The 18,605-nt window shown below is 42.1% G+C and overlaps 1 protein-coding gene across 2 annotated transcripts in view; it reads left to right on the top strand.

The window, feature by feature from the left end:
- The window catches only part of rgs7a (regulator of G protein signaling 7a), a 61,906-nt gene extending 43,482 nt beyond the window's left edge, over positions 1-18,424 (top strand). For both annotated transcript variants that reach the window (XM_088422034.1, XM_088422035.1), the window contains exons 4-18: positions 308-358; positions 3,471-3,577; positions 4,524-4,575; positions 6,452-6,516; positions 6,713-6,789; positions 7,942-8,023; positions 9,360-9,434; positions 9,522-9,620; positions 9,697-9,758; positions 11,297-11,407; positions 11,853-11,978; positions 13,779-13,965; positions 14,155-14,244; positions 17,384-17,420; positions 17,641-18,424. In XM_088422034.1, the coding sequence (XP_088278160.1) occupies positions 308-358; positions 3,471-3,577; positions 4,524-4,575; positions 6,452-6,516; positions 6,713-6,789; positions 7,942-8,023; positions 9,360-9,434; positions 9,522-9,620; positions 9,697-9,758; positions 11,297-11,407; positions 11,853-11,978; positions 13,779-13,965; positions 14,155-14,244; positions 17,384-17,404 (1,205 nt within the window). In that variant the 3' untranslated portion in view covers positions 17,405-17,420; positions 17,641-18,424. The remainder of the gene's footprint in view (positions 1-307; positions 359-3,470; positions 3,578-4,523; positions 4,576-6,451; positions 6,517-6,712; positions 6,790-7,941; positions 8,024-9,359; positions 9,435-9,521; positions 9,621-9,696; positions 9,759-11,296; positions 11,408-11,852; positions 11,979-13,778; positions 13,966-14,154; positions 14,245-17,383; positions 17,421-17,640) is intronic.
- Positions 18,425-18,605: the final 181 nt, after the last annotated feature.

An 18,605-nucleotide genomic window follows, 5' to 3' on the forward strand; every position in this document is an offset into this window, starting at 1 on the left:
CTGGAAGAACTGTTTGTTTGTGAGTCATCCTCAATGGCGTTGTTCCACTATTTAGCCGGCGTTCCATTACGCCGCCGTACCTGTGGTCATTTCAATTAACGGGGATGCGGCTTTGAAGGGGCTGTCAGAAAATAATAGCCGGAATGTCATCCGCCCACGCCGTGTAAGGCGAGAGGAATTGCTATGCGGCGTGATGATGATGGACGGCGGGAAGGGTCAAGAGCGCCGTCGCTCTCATTTCCATAAAAAGCGTAGAAAGAATGCCGCCGTGCCGCATATTGATGAGCGTTGTCGTTTGTCCTTTCAGGCTCCGATATTGTGCAGTGGATGATCAAGAATCTAGACATCGAAGACCAAGGTAACTCAAATTTATGCACGTTATTTTAAAAATGGCAGAATTGACTCGTGCGTCGCGCTATAGTCAGAAACTAAAGCTCATGCCTTTGCTATGATAAAGTTGCTAGGGCTCTTCCGCACGCCGTTTGGCGGTTTTCCAGTCACGTCCTGGTATTTTGGCAACAAAGAGCTAATATGATTCAATCAAGATTTTATCAAAGGAAACTTGGCGACTTGAATCCTTGCTCAACGTTTAATCAGCTGTAACTACAAGCCTGAATGGATTTTTTTTTTTTTTTTTTTTGCGGGACTTGACTCCTTGGTATTTGATTCGGATTCGTCTCTGACTCTACCGTTGGACTTACAAAATATGAAAAATGACTTGAACAAATCTGAAATGTGCATCCTCCGTCAAGAGATACTTGAAATAAAGGGGAATATATTTAAAGACGATTTCTGACGCATACAGAACCATGTTGAACTTTATTTTTTTCCATCCGCACACACGGTTGATCATGAAAAGAATTCATTGTCAGCACAAAAGAGTTTTTCACAATGAAATAGATCTCTTTTGCGGTTGTGAGCGTAGTACTTTTCACTCTTAAAGTTTTCTTAAGTCTTGACCTAATCTGGACTTGGACTTGAACCTTGTGGACTCAAATTTGACTTGAACTCCGACCATCGTGACTCAACCTTAACTTGGACCCCTGTGACTCAAATTTGACTTGGACTCGGACCTTTGTGACTTCGACTTGATTTGAAGTCGCTGTTTTATGAATGTGACTCTGACATTTTTGACTCAAACTTGACTTTTTTAACTCAAACTTGATTTAGACTCGTACCATTGCGGCTCGAACTTGACTTGGACTCGGACCTTTGTGACTAAACTGGACTTGGACCCCTGTGACTCAAACTTGACTTGGACCTTTGTGATTCAAACTTCGATTCGGACGACGTTTGTGACTCAAACTTGGCTTGGACTCGGACCATCTTATCTTAAACGTGACTTGGACGCGGACCTTTGCGCCTCGAGCTCGACTTGGACCTTGTTGACTCAATCTTGACTTTGACTCAGACCTTAGTGACTCAAACCTGACATTTATGGCTCAAACTTGACTTGGACTCGCTAACAACCCTAACCCAAATGTACGCTTGAATATTGATAGCTAACAGCACAACTAAACCCCCATTTTCTATGGCGTTTGTCCTCATTGGCCTATGCCAGATGACTTTTACGAGTAACATCATCACATTCATCTCCATGAACAATTCAAAGACTTCCAACACGTTTTCATACTCTGCCTTGAACGTCAGAACCGCAAAGCAGACGCGCTAAGCACTATTCCATCAAATGGTGCGAATGGTATTAGAGTACAAAATAACGCAAAAACCAAAGAGTTCAAAAATGTGTTCGTGTGTGCCAGAGGAGCGATTATATAATCTAATCCTTCAGGTTACAGCACAGAAGGGAAGTGTTTATACGTAAACGGCTTTGAATAAATTATGAGTCATCACTTATTGATAAATGGAGCTGTGTTACACGCGCAAATGCGCACACTGATGCAACTGTAAGATTAGCCGTTTGGAGCGAGGCAGATATTTCAAGTTTTAATTTAATAGTCTGGTCGGCTGTTTTGCACAGTATGATACAAACGTGGCTAAAGACGACTGATGGATTTTGACGTGATTGCAGGGTGACGGCTTAAGATGTGTGGGCCAGGTGAAGGGCACGCATGATGATATTGATGATAATGATGACGGGGGTTACGTGTTTTCATTACGTAATGGTTTCAAATCAGGGATGGTTGAGCGCGTGCGGTCGGGAAGCTGATTTTTCACCCTCGGGGTGTTCATTTTAAATTGAGATAGAATTAAGATCCATTTAGAGAGTGAACCAATCCAGATTTACAACTATAATAATGCAAAGGGTGTTTTATGACACAGTATTTGATAGAATAAATGACATGAAAATAAACAGGCTTTCAGGGTAAGCCAAGCCCATTTTTAAAATTTTCTATTTTATGAATTAAGCAGCAAAATCCACCATTTTGTATCCGCCGTAGGGGGCGGCCATTTTGCCACTTGCTGGCGACTGAAGATGACATCACGGTTGCTCGGGCAATGGCCAATCACAGCTAGGCTTGTGAGTGTCACATGACCAAACAATCATGAGCAACTGCGATGCCGTTTTCAAGCAACAGTAAGTTGAAAAATGGCCGCCCTTGAGATGGAATATTTTTGTGAATACATATAATATGATGGGACATGTTTTTAGCATACAGTGCAATATTTTTTACTTGCTTTTAGCGTGTTTTTACATGTTTATAGCCTGTTTTTACATATTTTTAGCATTTGTTTTTATTGTGTGTCAGGGTAGCCTGCTTGTGCAATATTTATGTCCATGGGATATGTGCAAGACTGAGGTCCAAATTTTTGTTGTTTTCTCATGTTTGCTGCGGCTTCTGAGTCCAAGACAAATTTCCCCAAGTGGGACAATAAAAGTATATCGTATCGTATAGTATGTGGAAAAGTGGATTTGACATCTTACTGTAATTCATGTTCTAAAAAGGTAATCATCATCAAAATGCCATGTTTAGCCTAGTAGGGGCAAATAGAACAAAAATTTGGGGGTTTGTTTCACTTTTATGTTTGAGACTTTCCAATGTATTCCTTGAAATTTAAATGAAAAAAATCTGGGCTCTTCCTTGACATGGTACACTTGAACTTTGTACTCGAGCCAGACATCACATCTTGTTTTTAAAACACCCTGCAGCATATTGTGAAATTATGAATAACCTAACCTCTGTAAGCTGCGATTTTTAAAGTGTGTTTGGAAAGGCCACTTGAACCTGAGTAGCATTCTTGAGGAATCTAGCCTTTTGCGCCGGAAAATATAGCCTTTCGCGCCGGAAAATATAGCCTTTTTGAGGGATGTTTTGATTTGATATCGCCTTTAGAAAATCTTATACAAAAATATTTACAAGCGCGAGTAAACTCTTATAGTTTCATTATTTCTCAATGTTTTCCTCAAGTTCGTCCAAGGTTTTTTTCTGTAACATACCCCTAAGTGTAAAATAACAAGAAATTCAAAAATCACGAGTATCGGACTGACTTTTTACAAAACAATTTTGCAGTTGAGGCTCTTCACCTCGGAACGCTGATGGCCGCGCATGGTTACTTCTTTCCCATCTCGGACCATGTCCTCACTCTCAAAGATGACGGCACTTTCTACAGGTTTCAGGTAAGGACGAGTCGGGACATCGTCGCATCAAAATTGGCGTTGGAACTTCAAACGTCATAAGTTGACGCGCACTTAAACAAAAGGCGGCGGCATATTATCAAAACCAATATTGAAGTGAGACATTGAATGTAGCGAGGGGGGAGGAGCTATGTTTAGTCTTGAATGTAGCAAGGGGGGAGGAGCTATGTTTAGTCTTGAATGTAGCAAGGGGGGAGGAGCTATGTTTAGTCTTGAATGTAGCGAGGGGGGAGGAGCTATGTTTAGTCTTGAATGTAGCAAGGGGGGAGGAGCTATGTTTAGTCTTGAATGTAGCAAGGGGGGAGGAGCTATGTTTAGTCTTGAATGTAGCGAGGGGGGAGGAGCTACGTTTAGTCTGTGCTGTTAGCGGAAGTTACAGAGAATCTGTATGTCTAATTAGTGCCTGACAGATTTTAAGGCTTGCGGAGGTGACAGACAAGCATTTTCACAGAACTTTTTTTTTTTTATTCCCCATCCCTAATTTAGCAAGGTTGCACCGTACCATTGCGCAATCCACAGTGACCAGTATAAAAAAAATTAGACTTCCGTCCAATAATTTATATTTAAAAAAACAAACAAAAAAAATGCGCGCACACAGACTAACCGGCGTTTGCGCGAACACCAATTGCGGGATTGACAGTTTTAGTGATCCGCGCCCGACGAATCGCCTCCCTTGCGCTACACAGCTAATCAATGTAAATGAACGCCGGAGGCTGTTTGTGTTCCGCACACCATCGGCGGCAAGATGCGCCAGTGCGCCCAGCCAGCGCTGGCGGGCGGGCGGAAAAGGAGCGGCTGGCCTACAGTATTACAAGACAAAATGTTTTATTGGCCGCCACGCCCCTCCCTCTCCTCACATGACCACGCGCCATATGTTCCCCGCTCGGTGCTTCTTTTTCATGCTTTCTTATCATGTTTGTGCTTGCAGACTCCATACTTTTGGCCGTCAAACTGCTGGGAGCCGGAAAACACAGACTACGGTGAGCGCTTGCGAAAATAGCGATTGACCTGAGAAATTGCTAGCGAATGTTAATAGATGTTGTCGCCAAGGAATTTATTAAGTGGGGGATCGAGAAAAAAAAAAGATTATGAATCCTAATTACAAGTAGATAAAATTCCAAGACTGTTTTCCAATTTGATGATTAAAAATGGCTGCATCCGTGATTAGAAAGGACCATGTTAAGATAAGAAATTCAAGCTGACGCGCGGATGGAGCTGAAACGCTGAAAAGATGAAATCATTCATTCAGGACTGAAACGCTGTTGCAAAACATCATGCAGCATGCCGTATGTATATATAATAAAATGCAAATGAGGTCCCCCGAGGCAGTGATAACAACCACTGCGCCGCGGCACATTAGTGTGTCATGAGCAATCATCAGGTGTGCCATGGGAAATTAGCCATTTCGCTTAATTGGTCTGAAAATTTTTACTCATACTGCGCTGTACGCTTCCAAAGTCGAAAGTTTGAAAACGTCTTCAAATTCACGCCTGTAGCTGCAGCCAGTAAGCTGTTACATTAGCAAAAAGCGCCAACTTATTTTTCAGTTTTTGTTGGTGTGGGTTAGGATCAATACAGTAAATTGAAACTTAAAAAAAAAAAAAAAACATTTGATGGGCTTAATGCTTCAATTGAAACCAATTTAAATTGTATTTCCTATTCTCCGCTTTTGCTGCAGTCTCTCGCTTCATAAAATTGGTCTCGGTACCTAAACGGACGCACGTTCCTCCATTGTTTTCGTTTGCGTTTTCAGAATCGCTCGCCCGGTAGGACGTTTGAGCAGATTGTCGCGGCAGATTTGGAATGGAGTTGCAGAGCCGAAGCACGACTAACTTCACTGTATCCCGAGCTAAATTGGAATTTAACCCTGGTCTAATTTCATCAGACAGACTGATTACAGCAACTGAAAGCGGAGCCGTGGCTTGTGTGCGTGCACCTGCTGAGCAAATTAAGGAAGAACATTTTAATGGTGACACCCAGATGAGCTTTTGGCAGTGTATTAATTCCAACAGTGTTTTTTTTTTTTTTCCTCATTCTAGTATTGAGTCATAGAGACAAAGCCGGGCGGCGATGTTGGAGGAATTATGTCTTTTGGATTTTAAAAAGAGTCTAAGGGCTTAATGAGCACCTAATGGCCAGGTTACAAAGGGATGAAGAGGGGATGATAATATGCAGAGACATCAAAAGTCAGCCACATGCATACACGGACACGCAAGGATTTTTCTATCGTAGTCGGGACATTCCAGTGACATAATGCATTTTCGACAACGTAATGCATTTCGCAATTGCCTAACCCTAACCTAATCTCAACCGAAATGCAACTCAAACCTAAAAGCAAGTCTTGTCTCTCAAAAAGAAGTCTTAACTTGAGGGGTCCACCAAAACAGTCCCCAAAAGTACAAGAGGATTTGGCAAAAACCAAAAGCACACACCCTCACAAACACACCTACGCACACATCCTGGGGTTTTGCGATCCAACTAGTGACATCGCAAGATTGCCTAGCACTAACCTCAACCAAAACACAATCAAACCTATCCTCTAAAAGCAAGTCCTGACCCTCAAAAGGAAGTCTGAACATGTGGCATCCACCGTAACGGTCCACACGAGTGCGAGAGGTCCCCGCAAATACATTAAAACATGTTTTTTGGTCCCCAGCGCGCAACAAAAACCAGACACACACATACTGGCAATAAGAGAGGCTCAGCGCACAGTCAGTGACCTTTGTGATTTACAGGCCAGTTTAAATGTGCAGTTGAGAGGATTAAATGAGTAAAATGCAGGGCCACTTAAGGCCGAGCCGAGATCCGCTTCTCTAAGCCACGCTCCCGCTTTTTCTTTCTCTCTCTCTCTTTCAGCTGTTTACCTCTGCAAAAGAACAATGCAAAACAAAGCACGTCTGGAGCTTGCGGACTACGAGGCGGTAAGCGAAGCGGCGTTTAGCGCTAGCGCCACTTTCTGCTTCTCACACTGATAGCAGAGCGTGTTTGTTTGTCTTCCGCGTATGTGAGCAGGGCTCATTAGTAATGGTACCCAGCCATGCGCGGTCGACACGACATAATCAGTCCTGTTGCCTCAAAATGTTGTTGTTTTTTTTTTCTTGTTTGTTTTACTTGCAGGAGAGCTTAGCGAGGCTACAACGAGCTTTCGCCAGGAAATGGGAGTTCATTTTTATGCAAGCAGAAGCACAAGCAAAGTAGGTTGATGTACCGCTTTCACATGGCGGCGTTTCAACCAAGCGCTACACTTGGGTTCATCTGAGCACTAGGGCTGCAAATCAGTTATTTTAATCATCAATTCATCTGTCAATTATTTGGACGATTTATTGATAAATTTTTAAAGTCCATCAGGACCGACTCCTGAGAATTGTGACTCAGAATGGTCACAATGTGAGCAAGAATATGACAGGCATTGAATGGTAGACAATGGAAGGAAGGATAGGCTGCAAGCAAATCCGTGCGCACGATGTCTCAACAAATAATTTCCTCAAACTGTTTTAAGTTTGCTTGAATGCAACCAAGTGAAAAAAAAACACATTTGGATCCAGCTTTTCTTCTCTCTTGTTTAATCATATATCCTTTTCCTTTTGAGTGCCACAGGTACATTTTGAAAGAAAAAATAATACATCTGAAAGGGCTCAATGGTTCAGTAAGACACATTTCAGCAGAGTTGAGCGCTAACGTTTTGGTCTATCTCTAGCGGAGAGACATCCGGAAAAAGGATCATTTTAGGTCCGAACGATAACAGGATTAGGAAAAAATTATCCAATAATTTCATCCTAGATTCATTATGGATTAATCATTGCACATCCACTTTGCAGTCCAATTCAGAATTTTGGGTGACTAAAACAATGCCTTTCACAGCCATGACTATGAAAATCATTAACAAACAAAATGAAGGCCACTTTGTATAGAAATTCATTAAGAATTACGTCAAGGTCGGGAAACTCAATTTTACAGAGCCTCTATGAAAAAGTCTACTTGTCATCTTGAGGAAAAAGAATGAAATACACTCAAAAACATTTTGTTTTGAGGATTATCCACTATAAAGTACATGCTAACGCTAAATATGCGCGGCGGATAACGCGCTCGGAAAGCTGTAAATCGGTAAACGGGGAATTCGATGGGCCATTGGGGGAATTTCCCAAATTTCCCGATGGCCGCCACACCCCTGCTTTTAGATAGCCCGAACGGAAGCCTTCCAAAAGCCTTGCTCATTTGTTGCCATTCACAACTTTTGTCCCCAAACGAACCGAAGGATAGCGCTTGGTGCAAATTGGGCTTTGAGCTCCTCAAACGGCGTGGATCACATCCGCCACGCTGATTAAGTGTGTCCTTGTTCTCTTCAGAGTGGATAAGAAACGGGACAAAATCGAGAGGAAAATTCTCGACAGTCAGGAAAGAGCGTTCTGGGACGTGCACAGACCAGTGGTGAGTGCTCTTCGGGTGGCGGAGACCTCAACTGGGACATTATGCTACTATCTGAATTGTTTGCTAGAAATGGGAAATACACGGTACCTGCGTGCGGCATATGAATGGTGTAAAAGGGTATATTACCCCCCCCCCCCCCCCCTGCCCGCGCAAACATAAAATACCAAGTCGATAAGTGTCACAACAGATCAGCGTCAGCGTTGCTCTTTAAGCGCACGCTCGCTTAGCGGTAGCCTTTAACTTCCCCCCGAGGTTAAAGACCGTCCGCGGCTCCCATCCTCAAATAGCATCGGCCCCTTGCTTAATTGGCAAATAACACTTTCAATTTATGCGTCCTTGGGGCAATCCGATCAATATTCATTCCCATTTCACACCGACGTCGTCACGCGCGCAGTCGCTTCGCGCCGTTGTTCCTGAAGCGCTACTTACTCAATCGGTCCGACTTTGCACTTTTCAAGTCTGTAGCTTTGCAAGAATTGCCGCATTTCGTTGTTTAATTACCCAACGTTAGATGCGATGTCCCGGAGACGTCTCCGGATTCATGTCCCGGTAATTTGACGATCGGTCCCAGAACGTGGATGAGTTGCCTTTTTAATTGGCATCCTTGTGAGCTAGGTTTACAAAAAAAACATGGAACTAAATATTTCTGACCGGCAAATATGTTTGAATGCATTTGCAAATTCATTTGGACGTTTTTGCAACCCTTTTGTAATGACTTGTTTCTAACATTTTCGCATTTGGCCTACAAATAGGTTTGAACACATCTCTCAAGCAGATACGATGAAAACTACAAATGCTCCACAACTGAACCCGATAAGCAGAATTATTAGATGTCTTTTACGCATACATGGCAGCACTATTTAACATGCTGAAGATAAGAACTAACATTAGCTAGCATGCTATCCACAGTCGCACCTAATTTTGGGCATCTTAACACAAATTAAAACGTTCTTACAAAGAAATTTCAACTTACGGACACCGATGAGTAACATTTTACAGAAAGAACAACGAGTGTGTCACGGACAGTGACACCGTCCTTCCTCACTAGAAAATGTAATATCAACAGTGGCCAGAGGTGGTGCCAAAAACAAAGCTCAAGCCAAGCAAAGCACAAATGAACGAACCGCGAAAGGGTAAACTAAATCGCTTCCAAACATCATTATTTCGGTTGCGGCAAGGCATCAGTTGATCCGCGGACCGGTAGTTGGGAACCTCTGCTCTACGGCGAATACGTTTGAATTTATTTGTCAGTCACCGCTTTAGCAGTTCGGGACGGAATCAAAAGAAGTGCTGACAAGAGTGATGAATTCTCTTTCTTCTCCAATCTTTCTCCTAGCCTGGATGTGTGAATACAACAGAGGTCGACATTAAGAAGTCCTCCAGAATGAAAAATCCACACAAAACCCGAAAGGTGCGCCGTCGTCGGGAGATAAGGGTCCGCGCGGACGGCTTGTAGGTTGAAGCGGCGCCGATTTCTTTTTTGTTTATCTTGCCCCAGTCCGTGTACGGGCTGCAGAACGACATCCGCGCGCACAGCCCCACCCACACTCCGGCGCCGGAGGCCAAGCAGCCGACAGAAGAGGAGCTGCGGGAGCAGGTGAACCCGTATCGCGCCCGGCTCGCTGCTTAATATGCGAGTCGCGCCGGCTAACTTTCGCCCGCTTTGCTTTCAGATCACATTTTGGCAATTGCAATTGGACCGGCATCGACTGAAAATGTCCAAAGTGGCGGAGAGGTGAGCGGGGCCCATCCAGACTTGACGGTGCGCGGAAATCGATGGGAACTGAGGCGTTGCGCAACGAGGGGCCCGCCCCTCGTGACCTTGACGAGCAAAAGGGGCGCGGTCATCTGGCGCGGGAATAAACGGTCGCCTCTACCGAATGACGAGCGGTCATTTTGCGTAACCTCGTCCACGCTCGCCCAGGGTCAATCCTCATTGTGGGATTCTACCTTGGATTTCGGTGCGAAGTGACGATCCGACAGCGCGCTAACGTGACGTGGAAAGTAATGTGATGCGATCCGTTGTCCGCTTGAATTACAATTTTGAAGCGTGATTGGGTTTCCGTTATTTTGACTTCATTTTACACTCACTGGAGCGTGCGCCTGGGCGTTAATGGGGAAAAATAAAAATCACGATTATTTTGAGTGGTATTGTTGTCACGGTTAACTCATTCACGCGGCTATAATTGTAAGGGATCTATTTTAATTAGGTAGCTGGGGATCAAAAATGAATTCAAAATTCTAAAAAGTGAAATTTATAAAGAAACGACATTAATTAGCAACAAAGTATCGCTAGCTGATATGCCCCCCCCCAAAAATCTTGACTTTTACCAGTGATTCTGGACATAATACAAATGAGAAATTTAAAGGTTTGATTTATTAAAAAAATGAGTATTGTGGAAAATATTCAGATGATAATGAATACTGATTTTAAATCAGTTTTAACGTAAATTTAACATCCAGAGCTTGTGCATAACTTGCATAAATATCACATGCAATAGCAAAAACGGATTTTTACATATTTAGTCCAGGCATTCAGTCCTTAATGTCGGTATTCATTTCTTTATTTTCAGCACTTACGGTAAACCAGTGAGAAAATGGCTGACGCTGACCAGTTAGTATGTATTATAAACATTCATATTTCATGAGTTTTAATGTCAAATGCCACACAATGAAATTATTATTCTGTTCACTTCCTCGAGGAGACTTACATTCCACACAATAGAGCAAATAATAAAGTAGGCAATAATAAACAGTAATGAGGGCAGTGATAAAAGCACTGATTGTCCAGCATTCTGCCATTTGAGCAAAACACCGATTTCACAGTTTGGTTCATTTTCAAACTTTTGATTTTTAAAATGACAAATTCATCGAATTAATTTGCCTATAGCAAAGTAAAATAATTCATAAAAAATAGCAAGCATCCACAAAAAAAAAAAAACACCTGTCAAGGTTGGAAACTTTGGCACATGAACTAAAGTGCAACAAAAACCAAAAAAGGGTAACGAACATATCAATGGTAGCTGATTGTTTTTTTTTTTTTTAAATGTGTCACTTGATTAAACCGATGCTAGCTAGCTAACAGCTAGCCAACATTTGTTGATACCCGCGTTTTTCAGCGGGCCTTTTAAAGCCACACACACTCAAAGTCCCAGGTGTTTTCCAATTAACGTCTGAAGGTGCTATTGGTGATCTGACAGATCTGCCCTGCCCTGACCTGACCTGAGCTGAGCTTTTTCCAAACGCGCATTCTCTCTTCTGTTTCTCCCTCAGTTTGTTGGGCTACACGGAACAGTACATAGAATACGACCCTTTCCTTACGCCGCCGGACCCCTCCAACCCTTGGATCTCAGATGACACCACACTGTGGGAACTGGAAGCCAGGTGTGCAAACGACTTAAGTATCCGTTTGTGCTTTCACACCTATTTTAAGCCAGGAGTATCTTTCTTCAGGCTATGTCATTGCAAAAGGTAAAAAAAAAAGGTTCAACTTGACGTAAGGCAATGTTTCTCAACTATATTTTGCCAGGACCCCCCTAGAAAGGAGAAAACCTTTCGCGCCCCCCCCCAGTCGATGCACTGAATATAAATAAGATTATTATTGATGAAAAGGCGTATTATGAATATTGGGCAATGTATAGTCGAAAATTTAGGGTCATTGATTTAAAACATGCAAATGAGGCATCTTAATATTGATATGCGACGAACGTCATATTGCGATATGCATATTGTATCACTTGGTAGAGTAATTGCAATATTCTGGCCAAGCCCTCTAATTTTGTGCCCTTTATGACATTTGCATCCGCACGCACGCGTTCCCCGGCTTCAGCAAGGAGCCCGGCCAGCAGAGGGTAAAGAGGTGGGCTTTCGGCATCGACGAGGTTCTCAAAGACCCCGTGGGGAGGGAACAGTTCCTCAAGTTCCTCGAGTCTGAGTTCAGCTCGGAGAATCTCAGGTGAGTTCTTCTTAAATACGCCTAACTGGCTTTTACGAATCTAATTAGGAAGCGCGACGACGTCACCGACGGAAGCTTTTGAGCGCTTTCATCTCGAGCTTAACGCGCGGCGCCCTCACGCCGAGCTTCAAATGCCTCTCATCCTAGTACAAATGTTCAACCTTCATGGGGACAAGCCTCCAGTTGCCACAGTGGGGGTGGAAGAATGTGATTAATATGCCCGGGTACATGGAAGAGACTGTGGAGGATTTAATTCACACTTTTTCCGCCCCCGAAGAATGTGAGCGCATAGAATCGCACGCCTGGTACACGCCTACCTGCGCATCAAATCGCAGCCGTCGGTCACTCCGGAGAACAGGGAGATATCCGAAGGAAATAAATGACCGGAATTTAAACCATAAGATTTTTTTTATCCCGTTTTATTGGAATCCAAATTGAGTTCGCTATGCAGGCTTTATTGTGTAGTTTATATTCACCGTATTCGCTGCACTATATTGCATATCAGATATGAAGGCATACCTTCAATGAATGGCCAACTTTAAAATGGTTTTCATATATAGTGCGCACCGTACAATAAGGCGCATAGAATAGAAGCTGCAGTAAAGGCTGGGCTTGTGTTATGCATTCGCTAGATGATTATTTTATTTTTTCATCTCCCAAAAATGAAAACTCTGAAAATTGAAGGTTTTTTAGCTAGTTAGACACGATTTTCAATATATGTATATTTATGTATTTTCTGTTAAATAAGAGATATATAATACCACACACACGTTATTTACTGATAAGTTAATTGCTTAAACATTCAAATAAAGACAAAGACGTAAAAAAAGAAGCAGTGGAAAACAAAAATCGAAAAAGTGTCGCTGAAAAAGGCAGCTATTTTTTTTTTTTTAATAGGTACAGCAGCATCATTGGCGGCGACGACAGTACGTGCAGGTGGCTGCAAATCCTCGGCTAATTGGTTTATTCATGGCGGCATGAATACTGCACAAGTTTTAAAGATGCATGCAAGCAGCCAATTATGAATAAGGCCACCGGGCTTTTGCATGTACATCCATTCAAAACCCACACGGGCGGGCGCCTGCTTCCTCTTATGGAGCCTGTTGTGTACCCTTCAAACTATTAGTCCTCATTATTTTCCTCGATTCAAAACTCATTTTTTGACTCGTTCAGAAACATAAAAATCGCACAAAAGGTTCGAAGTAATGCGTGGAAAATACATTTTTTTCTTTTTGGCTTTCACTCCTGAGTGACAATTTGAGCTCAAATGAAACTAAAACGTGGCAGCAAACTTACCTGGCTTCAAAACGAGCAGTTGCTTGAAAGAATTTTCCAAAAAAAACTGTTGTTTATCGCCACGCTCAGCTGACGCGTACTGTTAAAAACAAACAAAAAAAGAATTATACATTGTGTACTGTATTTAAAAGTCCAATAGCTTAATGCTAACATGCAATGCACAAAACCGTGTTATAATCTACTTGACTTTTGACCTTCCTTTGTTTTTTGATCACAACTCAGCTTGTGAACGTCACATGATCAACAGGTGAGTCGTGATTGGTTGCTAACCCAGCTTTGCACACAGGTGATGTCATTTTTAATCGACGGCATGTGGAAAATACATTTTTAAAAAGGTATTAATTGTACAATCAAATTTTTTTGCGGACCATGTCAAAACATAATCCTAATTTCGGCGATGGGACCGCCAAAACCTTATTAGCGGGCCGCAAATGGCCCCGGGGCCATAGTTTGGACACCTCAAATGACTCGTGGAATATCTTTTTCTGCGCACCATTTTCAAAGGTTCTGGCTAGCCGTCCAGGAACTAAAGAAACGTCCCATCAGAGAGGTCCCAAGTCGGGTTCAGGAGATCTGGCAGGAGTTTTTGGCCCCGGGCGCACCTAGCGCCATCAACGTGGACTCCAAGAGCTACGACAAAACCACTCAGAATGTCAAAGACCCGGGACGCTACGCCTTCGAAGACGCACAGGTACGCCGCAGCGCTGCGGAGACGTCGGCGCCATGTCTTCATTGGCGCCATGTCTTCATTGGCGCCATGTCTTCATTGGCGCCATGTCTTCATTGGCGCCGGCTCGGCTGTCTTTGCGATGCTATTCGGCGTAGATGGCATGTGACACCCGCGTCGGATGTTTTTATGCATTAGTGTCATGCGTTGCAGGAACACATCTACAAGCTGATGAAGAGCGATTCCTACAGCCGCTTCATTCGCTCCAGTGCCTACCAGGAGTTATTGCAGGCCAAGAAGAAGGTAACGCAATTCCGATTTGGAAACCTCTAAATAGGGACGGACTGATTAATGAAGTTGAAGGGGAAAAAAAAAGGGCAAAATTTAGACCGGATTTTTCTCCCGTTTAATACATTAAATCCATTTAATATCGTACTTTCAAAATTTTTCAATATGCTTGTTTTGAATCGGATATGTTTGAGAGAGACTCGAAAACATGCAAGATTGTGGCCCTCGAGGACAGGCGTTTGAGACAAGCTTAACGAACAAGCTTTGCAGGGAGCTGAAATTTCACCCATGTGGTGACAACAAGTCAAACTTCAAAATATTTTTACTTAAATACTAGAGTAATTGAGTACTTTAGCTAATGACGTATTAGAGTGATTAAGTTAAACAACAAAGTGCTTGGTTAAGTTACTTATGTACTCAGGAGTAAAGTCATCAATTACTTAAGGTAATTAAGTACTAAAGTAGTTACTTACTTTAACCCTTTACTGGGCACAGCAGCCACGTTCGGACGTTTGTCTAAAGAGGCAAAATGGCCGAAAATGGCAATGAATTGCTTTGAATTCCAACGTACCCATAAATTTATCTAAAATGCTAAAAATTCTTGCCTGTTCAGGACTTAATAATAGAAAAACCTGTGCCTAATAAAGGACATTTTTACCTGATGAGACAAAAAAAAACAATAATAAAATTATAAATATGTATTAGTTGTGCATAAAATATATTTTTTTTAACTATTTAGAAGCATTCTTTTCTTTCAGTAGATTTGGTTTCAGGGCTAATAAATCTACTCAGAAACGGCATGTTTAGATATTTTAATGTGAATAATATGATAGGTGGGACGTAAAATGTCCTTCAATAGCGGAATAAATTATAAACTTTTTTTTTAAATCAAGCAATCGAAATGGCCTCACCCAAACGTATACGTACAAACAATAATGCTAAAATTGCCACACTTACACGCCATACCTCATTTTAATCACGTAAGGATCCAAACATTAATATTACAAAAGACATGCGAACGATGCTTTGCAAAGCAAGGACACAGGACGAGAGTGCTAACAGGCTAAGATGAATTATTAAGCGTCCTGCTTGGTGGCAGGGGATGAAAAATGTGACTTACCTTGGGCTAATTACGCCAAAGGTCTTCTTGAGCTTGATGGAAGATTCTGTCCGTGATGCAGCTGCTAATTTGTTCACCTTTCAGATGCACCTGCTAGCGCCAGTTCTGCTAGCAGCTAGCTTCTTCTTCATCCTGTTGGATTGGTGCTAATGCTAGTTTAAGCCTTAGGACAGACGTTGTTTTTTTTAAACTTTTCTTTTCATCGAAAGATATATTTCTCTAGGCCCAGTGGCTTCCGGAGCTAGTATAAATGTATTTATGTGTGAAGGAGCTAATAAAAAATAACGTTAATAGCTCACGCCTTCCCTGCATCTGCTAGCTCCAATGCTGCTAGCTTAAACCCAATTCATTTGGATTGATGGTAATGCGAGGGCTAGCTTGAAGCATACGACAGTTGATTTCACTTTTTTCTCTTCATTATTAACAAACAAAAGTATCTTGCGATGTCCGATGTCTTGTTGTGCTTGTATAGCTTTATTTTAGGTGGTGAAAATGTAGTTGAATTGTTCACGGATTTATTTAACGTCACCTGCTAACGTCCTCTTAATTCTGTTGGACAGATGCTAATGCTAGCTTGAGCCTTATGACAGCTGGTTTTAATTAGTTCGTTTAAATATTAAAAAAAATCAGATGTTTGTGTGAAAAAATGATCTTTTGGGGGAGAAAAAATAACATCGTTGAGCATAAACGTCATCTTATAAAAAAATTAACAGAAATTTGTATATATCCAAAATAGTTCTCATAATGGAATTTCCCATAATGCAATTTCCACCCTGATAAAACAAAAACAAAAACGACTTATTTAGTCTTTTTCAGCAATAAATCACAGAAAGACATCTTTGGTTTGTCACTCGACTGCCAATAAGCAGCATTTGGTCACGCTTGGCTTTCCCAAAGAAAACCCGAGCTGGTTCCAGTTTCTCCGCGGAATCCTCTCAAGTGCTCCGATCCCCTTCCACTCGGTATCAAGAATAAACCTCCGGCAGGTTCATGAGGAGTTCATTATGAGCGACGAGAAGTTGACAGCCACTGCGTGTGCAAAAAAAATCCCCCAAAAAAAGAGAGATCTGTTCAGCATTCAACAATGGCAGACGATTCCGAGTCGCGGAAAGGTGTAAAGAGCCGGTCAAAACCAAGGACGCGGCAGACGAGAGAGGCGCCCACGCGCCACTCGGGAAGAAGGCGCTTATTAATGTTCAGGTGGGGGGGATGACGGGGCGCCCGTCTGGCATGTAGGCCACAATGAAGAATGCTGTTAAATCGGGAGGCTGCCGTCACCAGATGAATCAGGAGAGGCTTCCGATAGCTCTCAACAGAAGTCACACCGTCCTTCCTCACTACAAAATGCAAGATGTAATATCAACAGCGGCCAGAGGCGGCGCCAAAGACAACGCTCAACCCAAACGAAGCACAATGAACTGTTAAAAGTATAAACTAAATCGGTTCCTAAACGCCATTATTTCGGGTGCGGTTCCCATGCGGACCGGTACCAGGCCGCGAAACGGTGCTAGGGGACCTCTGTGCTAAAGTAATTCATTACTTCAGGTAATTAAATACAAAGGTAATCCTTTAATTAACTCAATAAATCAATTACTTGGCTTGATGAAGCATTCAAGTGATGGGTTCGCTTGCTGCGGTATTTTGTGCAATCCTTTGATCTTGACATCAAAGTCATTTCACACCAGTGCATTGAAAGAAGACAGCAGGGAGCTGAAATTTCACCCAGATGGTTAAAAACATGTCAAAGTTCAGAGAAAATGACCCAAAAATGGTCAAAATACTGCACATGGGTTAAATGAGTCCTTTTCTTTTGAGCACAAATTTCATTTAGCATATTTTATACTGTAAAACATAGTATTTTAATCAAGTAGCAGTATTTAAATGTATAATAATGTTCAAATAATTAAGTGAAGTGTTGAGATGTGACATTCTCCAGTCAATTTTGAATTTGTTCATTTGGAAAGGAGAAGAGATATTTGTCCATGTTCATGATCTGCTAACATGACTTCATTCATGCGTCTTTTTTCCTTACAGAAGAGCAAGAACCTTTTTTGAAAGCAGTTCTTTCCAGGTAAGACTAAAACACGTGCGGAAAACGATCAGGGACAGTTGGGGGCGCATTGGCAGGATTCTCACTTCAAAACTAGAGTTCTAACTTTACGCTCAGAATTTTTAAGTGATTCTTTCACATACCACTAGAGGGTGCCAACGTGCCACATTTTGAGGACTATTCCTGTACCGCATTTTTTATTCCACATCTCACTTTTTTTTTTCTTTTTCCTTTCCGCCAGGATCCCAGCGACGGACCAGTCGTGTGCCATCATGCTTAGTTAAAAAAGAAAAGGAAAAAAAATATCAATGCCATCTCTTTCTCTCTCTCTGGGACATGGAGAGCAGCCATGTCATCTCTCCCATCATCATGGTCGTCAACGAGCCAACCGGGCCCGATCCGTTCATCGGAATCTCTCTCCGCCGGGCTCTCCTCTTCTTTCAAAACTCACATTAGAGAAGAAAAAAAAAAACTTGTGAGGACGCTGACAAACTTGGTGAGATTCCAAAAAAAAAAAAAAGAAAATCGGGTGCTTTCCATCCTGGGTGGCGGATGGGAGGCGGTCTTTCACTTCCGGTAAAAACAAAATGATGTCAGAGAGAGAGAGGCAAAAGAGAAAATCAAGTCAATTAAAACACACACATAGAAATTTAAAAAAATAAAATAAAAAATGCTAGCCAGTTTCATTGCTTTACACGACCAGGAAGTCCCAGACTTCCATTTGTCACACTACTTGTGCAGAATGAATATACGGTACATATATATAGCTATATATACACACACACCTATATTACTATGATAGTTTATCGTGCATTTATTTATTTTTGCTTTGCATTAATTTATTGCACCGCAACATTTGGTTTCCACTGCACTTGTAAGTCACATCGATCCAAAACTAGAGAATACTTACTGTCGGCTGTCTTATGTCAAACATGAATGTTTTTCCTTTATCTCTCTGCGTTTATTTTTATACCATATTTAAAGACACTTTTACTTACTTGTATGATTAAAGTCGAACCTCTGTGTGTTGTTGTGGCTCGTCTGTGGGGAATTCTCGGGCCTGCAGGATGGGCTTTTGACCACAAGAGGGCGGTATCTTATTTGTCAAAGAAACCGACCATACGTAATGGAGGATGGGAAGAAGAGGGCAAGCCGGAGCTTTTTTTTTTTATTCATCTTTTGACAACCATTTTTTACTTTCTCCAC

Source organism: Hippichthys cyanospilos, chromosome 8 (assembly GCF_059441005.1).
Source record: "Hippichthys cyanospilos isolate Australia breed blue-spotted pipefish chromosome 8, RoL_Hcya_1.0, whole genome shotgun sequence".
NCBI classification, from domain to species: domain Eukaryota; kingdom Metazoa; phylum Chordata; class Actinopteri; order Syngnathiformes; family Syngnathidae; genus Hippichthys; species Hippichthys cyanospilos.